The sequence below is a fragment of the Daucus carota genome, chromosome 2, assembly GCF_001625215.2.
Source record: "Daucus carota subsp. sativus chromosome 2, DH1 v3.0, whole genome shotgun sequence".
NCBI lineage: Eukaryota > Viridiplantae > Streptophyta > Magnoliopsida > Apiales > Apiaceae > Daucus > Daucus carota.
Window position 1 is genome coordinate 56,456,344 of NC_030382.2, and position 6,313 is coordinate 56,462,656.

Consider the following 6,313-nt stretch of genomic DNA (forward strand, 5'->3'; position numbering starts at 1 on the left):
GATTTTTGAGGCATTAGAAGATTGCGGTAATTAAGAAATCTTAGCGAAAACATTTTTTTATATTATCTAAATTTCATGCATCTAATACTTAATTTTGTTAAATAGTGTTGCTTAAGAAAATATATTTGATATTACAACTTAAATTTTTGTGTTAATTTAATATACTTGATTTTAGATTCACGTCTTGATGAATTTTCATTGTTGCAGAAGTAAATAGGTACTCTCTTGGCAGGCGAAGCTCTGTACCCACAAAAGCTGCGAGCATGAGATGAAGAAAACACGCAGCCTTAAGGAAATTCTGGTATCAACTAACTTTTGATTTTGATCTCGATTCTATGTTTATACCAAACCTGTTCTTAAATATTTTGATAGAATATTTATTTAATTTCTTATTTTTTTTCCGATATTATTTTCGGGCACAATTTTTTTTTTTCTCGGAATTTTAGATATATGGTCGACCCTGGATGATGCATGTATGCTTCATATTCATGCACTGAAATATTTTGATGACTGAATAGGTGCAGTTGAATGCTAGTAAGAAGTGTGTAGGTAAGCGATTGAGGGCCGATAGCTCTTCGATTGAAAAGCTTCCGATTGGTAGAAGGAGGAGACTTAGAAGCGGTAGAGACCAAGTTTCTGAGCAGGAGTCTAGTGGGGTGTCTCCAGTTGAATGTGTGGATGTGCATGATGATCTCGATTTCAGTGGAGGGGGTGGCAAGAAATGTGAGAGTTCGTGTTCTTTAAAATCGAGTAAAAATGGGAAAAGGGATGATTTGAGGATGAATGTGAGAAGAAATTGTAGAGTGAGTGATGATGAAGAGGATTTGGAAATTATATGTGAGGTGTTTAATTCTCCTCATGCGAAAGTGGTGAAAATTGAGGGAGATGATGAGCATGAGCATGTTTTGGAAAAAGGTATGGATGTTCTTAAGTTTGTTGAGGAGAAAAAGCATGAGGTTAGTAATGATTCGCTTGTTTGCGATGCTCCTATGAGCAATGATGATAATAATGATGACGATGATAAGAAGAAGAAAGGAGGAGATGATGATGAGGGAAATGGGGAGAGAAAGTCTTTCTCAGATAATGAAAGTGATAACAGGTCTGGTAATTTAAACAAGGAAAGGAGGATTGAAATTATGAATAAGAGCAATGTCAAGAATGAAGTCAAGAAGAGTACTACAGATTCCCAAGGTGTGGTGAATCGTCTTCGATCAAGTTCAGCTAAGGAGACTGAAATGATGGCAATCAACATTATCAACCCTATTACGCCTGAGGAGTTTGATGAGATGAGTTTTTCTTCGGAGAGTGATAATGGTGACAACAGTGATGACAACAGTAGAAACAACAGCAATGAACATGAAAGTTGTGAGGAAGATGTCTGTAAAGAAAGTGGAGAGAGTCAAATTGTCGCAAAAAGCAATGAACATGAAATTGTTGAGGTGACAACCACAAAAAGCACAGATAAGGTTGTGCCATTGAATGCAAAAAATGTTAGCCAGATTCTGGCCAATTCTTTATTAGATGTGGGAGAAGGTCAGCTGGAAAATTTTACTGCAACCCATGGGATAGAACCGGTGAAAGAAACTTCTGTGTACAAGTTTAGGTTTACAGACGAAGATTTAGAGCCAGTGGAGAAATCTGAGTTTGAGAAAGAAATTGAGAAGTTGTTTGCAGAAATGGACATGCACCTTACTTCTGAACAGATTGGTTCCGCTCCCTTGGTAAGTATTAACACAAGTCTTGATCATTCAGTTCAAGTGATACATGCCTTTTCAAATCTCAACTCTGTTTGTCTTATCTTTGGTTATATGTTTGTTTAAGGCCAACGATCTCTTGGTCAGATGGTATCTCCCTTGCTTCTTTATTTCTTATCTGGGCTGCTGCTTGAACTACTTGATTATAATTTATTACATCATCCTTTTTGCTGAAATATAACATAAGATCCATCTGGAGCCTTCCTCTAACAACTTAAGGTTTTAGATGAACTGGTTCTCAATACTTTTTACCAAATGCAGGAGGATGTTGATACTGGTGCTCTCATCACGGCACAAACTGATTGTGCCACTCTTTGTAGTCGAGGCATTCATCATCTTGTTTTTAAAGAAGAAGTTGGAACTGTGTGCAAATATTGTTCACACGTGGAGCGCGAGATCAGATACATTCTCCCCTCTCTTGTTAGTCATATGCTAGTCCCTGTCTCTACTTTTGATTTTTTAATCTGAATTATGTGCTTTCTTTACTATCTAGCTAAGGCTTTCTAGACAGTGTGCTTATTTTCGGTTTTAATTGATATATATTCTGTATGGGCCTTGTTTCTGTACAGAGCAAGCCTTCTTCACGAAGGCGTGAGAAGAATTCTTTTGCTGAAGCAGAATGCCCTTTTCTCCCGGATCACTTTCAAATCACTGGTGCTGAAAATCATGTTTCTAAAAATTACAAAACTACGGGAACTGTTTGGGATTTGATACCAGGGACTAAGAGCACCATGTATGAGCACCAGCGTGAAGGTTTTGAATTTATCTGGAAGAACATAGCTGGTGGAATCATGATCGAGGACTTAGAGAAGCCGCTCTCTAGTTCTGGATCAGGATGCATAATATCACATGCCCCTGGTACAGGAAAAACACGCCTTACTCTTGTATTTCTTCAATCATTCATGAGGATGTACCCAGAATCTAAGCCCGTAATTATAGCTCCCAAGAGCCTGCTTCTTACTTGGGAAGAGGAGTTCAAGAAGTGGAATGTGGACATACCATTTCACAACCTGAACAACCTGGAGCTCTCGGGCCAGGAAAATGCAGCAGCTGTAGGCTTGTCGAAGAAAGGAAGGAGCAGCAAGAACAATGAAACCGTTACTCGCTTAGTGAAGCTGTTTTCTTGGAAATTGGACAAAAGCATTTTAGGAATAACCTATGGCTTGTTCGAAAAACTTGTAGGATCAGAGACAAGAAAAGTTGGAGACTGCAGCAATCCAGTAGTACAGCAGATGGGGAAATCTCTTCTCAAGCTTCCTAGTCTTTTAGTCCTCGATGAAGGACACACACCTCGCAATAATGGAAGCTATATTTATCGTTCTTTGTTTGAGGTTGAGACAGAGAGGCGCATCATTCTGTCAGGAACTCCCTTTCAGAATAACTTTAAGGAGCTTCATAATACCTTGCGCCTGGTGAATCCCAAATTTTCCAAGACCTCAAAAACTGAATGGGCTTCTTTGACAAAAAAACTCAAGAAGCTGAAAGAAATCATCAGTCCTTTTGTGCATATACATAAAGGAAGAATACTTCAAGAAAACTGTCCTGGTTTAAATGATGCCATGATTCTTCTTCGCCCCACGAATTTGCAGCAAACACTACTAGACTTGTTAATTGATTTGGTGAAGCCCAGGGAACAGGAACAGAGAACTAACTACCTCCAGTTTTCACATGTACTGTCCATAGTATCCGTCCACCCCTCGCTCTTACCTGACAGTTGGTTTCAGGAAGATCAATTTTCCGCTTATAGAGATAGGCTTGAAAGGCTAAAAAATGATCCTTATTCTGGTGCAAAGACGAAATTTGTGATAGAACTATGTAGGCTGAGTGAGGCATTAGATGAAAAGGTACTGATTTTTAGTCAATTTATCGACCCATTAGTCTTCATAAGAGAACAGCTCCAGACTCAATTCAAGTGGCTTGAAGGAAGAGAGGTGTTATATATGCATGGAAGTCTCGAACCAAAGCAGCGCCAATCCTTAATCACTGCTCTGAATGATCCCAAAAGCAAAGTGAGGGTACTTTTGGCATCAATAAAGGCTTGCTCTGAAGGCATTCATCTTGTGGGGGCTTCAAGAGTTGTTTTCTTGGATGTGGTCTGGAATCCCTCTGTCGAAAGGCAAGCAATAAGTCGAGCATACCGAATAGGCCAGAAGAAGATTGTTTACACTTATCATCTTATTGCAGGGAAGATGGAGGTTGACAAATACAAACGTCAAATTCAGAAGGACCGGTTCTCAGACATGGTTTTCTCTTGCAAAGACGGCGTTGGCAGCTGCAAGGAAAATATACCGAGTAAGGTCTTTGAAGACAAGATTCTGGAAGAGATGTTTCAGCGCAATGACAAGCTCGGTGGCATGTTTGAAAAAATTCTGTACCAACCAAGAGAATCGGACTTGGTAGATTCTTTTGATTTGGTAGAAAAATAACTGGTAAGACAAATTCTCTGTTGTGTCTGCTAACTAAATATCCTTGTTCTTTCACTCTATTGTTGATAATTTTGTACACATTGCAGCGATGCCTACAAGGCAGCAAAATGTTCGAAATGATCTTCAAATTCGAGTGGATGAAGAGTGGTATGTGCCTGTCAGAGTTGCATTTTCAATTTTTTTCTGTTTATGTTGCAGTAATAAGTCTTGTTGAAGCAGCAAAATTATAGATTTTATTTTAAAATATTTATTGAGTGAATGACTGAATGATAAGATTCAGTTCACTGTCAATTCAGTGGAGGTGGAGATGTAATAATGTGAAGTACATCTGTCTTGTTGCATATCGGAAACTAAAGAGCATATGCAGTTATCTAGATTGCTAGCTAGTGGAAGAGAAGATTCTGCATCTTCTTTCTTCTTCTTTGGTTACAAATGACTATTGTTGGTTTCAGTATTGTCAACTCTTTTGTGTGCATTTGACAATTCTTTACATTTTTTTTAGCTAAATTACAATTATTTGTTTCTGTCGTATTTTCGTGTTTCCTGGATTTCAAACCCAAATATATTTTATATCAAATACTATTAAATCCTATGACAAAAAAATAAAATACTATTAAATCTCTTATATTGAGCTTTACTTCAAAAAAAAAAAAAACTCTTATATTGAGCTGCTGTTTAGAAAACTATAATATAAACAAAATATATGCCGGCGTTGACACTCCAAATTTTGAGTACAGTTGAGTTGGAGCAAAATTTGCCTGAGAACCTGAATATAATTTAAAATTTCTAATATTAATATAAATTTAAAAATTTGAAATGATAATTGAAATTTTGTTATTTGAAATTCTGTTATTTGAAATCCAAATCCAAAACAGCCTCAGACTTAACTCAAAATATCAAGACCAGGAGCAGCGTGCCAGCGTATTTCATTACTAGCGCGTGACCGGTCTATATGCATGACAAAATTTTTAATGACAACATTATCTAAACTAACCAAACAAAATAAAAATTAATAACAGGTCAAAATAAACAATTACATTATTTTCGAAAAATTTAAACAAAATAGCTGTTCTAAAAAATAAAAAGGTTTTTTTATCAGAAAAATATACTCCCAGTAATGAATGATGTTGGGCTTATTTTTAGTTTAGATAAATAAATAAGTTGTGCTTGTTTTTAGGAGATGATCACCTAGTCTTTATCTGTTAGTTGCAGTTAGAGTTAGTGTAGTCAGTTAAAGTTAGTGGAGTTGTGTGTCCCTTGTTTTTCTGGTTTATGGTTTCTGCATGTTGTAAGGCTTTTATATAAGCCAAAGCTTCTTTAATTAAATGATTGATGAGTTTGTTCTCTGATTATATTTGTGCAAAGCATTAGTTTGTTTTCTAACATGGTATCAGAGCAAAATACATTGTGAGAATTGAGAAAAGTGAGTGTTTGAGAGGAAAAACACCAAAAGGAAAATGGCAGAATCAGGAAATTTCACTGCACCAGCAGTTCCGAAATTCGATGGAGATTACGATCACTGGAGCTTACTCATGGAAAATCTTTTGCGTTCGAAGGAGTATTGGAGTGTCATTGATCCAGGATTTGATGACCTGAAAGGAATTGAGACTCCGAATGCAACACAGAAGGCTGCACTTGAAGAAGCAAAACTTAAGGATCTGAAAGCAAAGAATTACATGTTTCAATCAATTGACAAGACCACCTTGAAGACTATCACCCAGAAAGAAACTGCCAAACAATTGTGGGATTCTATGAAGGTCAAGTACAAAGGCAGTGCTAGAGTGAAGCGTGCACAACTACAACGGTTACGAAGGACGTTCGAAGTCTTAGAGATGAAAGTTGGAGAAGGAGTGACAGAATACTTTGCAAGAGTCATGGAAACGGTCAATGACATGAGGAACTGTGGAGAAATAATGGATGATGTCAAAATTGTTGAAAAAATTCTCCGAAGTCTCACGGAGAATTTTAATTATGTGGTTTGCTCTATCGAAGAATCAAAAGATATTGATAGTCTTACAGTGGATGAATTGCAGGCGTCATTACTTGTTCATGAACGCAAGGTGACTGAGAAGAAAACTGAAGAACAAGTGCTACAAGTTGAAAACGAGCCAAGGAATTTTCGAGGAAGAGGCA

At 37.2% G+C, this 6,313-nt stretch overlaps 1 protein-coding gene across 1 annotated transcript; it reads left to right on the forward strand.

The window, feature by feature from the left end:
• Positions 1-268: 268 nt before the first annotated feature.
• Positions 269-4,534, forward strand: LOC108207843 (SNF2 domain-containing protein CLASSY 3). Its single transcript, XM_017378273.2, has 5 exons — positions 269-301; positions 519-1,721; positions 2,016-2,174; positions 2,324-4,183; positions 4,267-4,534. The coding sequence occupies exons 1-4, from the start codon at positions 269-271 to the stop codon at positions 4,178-4,180; spliced, it is 3,252 nt and encodes a 1,083-aa protein (XP_017233762.1). The 3' UTR covers positions 4,181-4,183; positions 4,267-4,534.
• Positions 4,535-6,313: the final 1,779 nt, after the last annotated feature.

Coding starts and splice junctions, on each gene's coding strand:
- LOC108207843 (XM_017378273.2), top strand. CDS start 269: ATGAAGAAAACACGCAGCCTTAAGGAAATTCTG. Junction 1,722..2,015: donor AGATTGGTTCCGCTCCCTTG/GTAAGTATTAAC, acceptor TACCAAATGCAG/GAGGATGTTGATACTGGTGC. Junction 2,175..2,323: donor GATACATTCTCCCCTCTCTT/GTTAGTCATATG, acceptor GTTTCTGTACAG/AGCAAGCCTTCTTCACGAAG.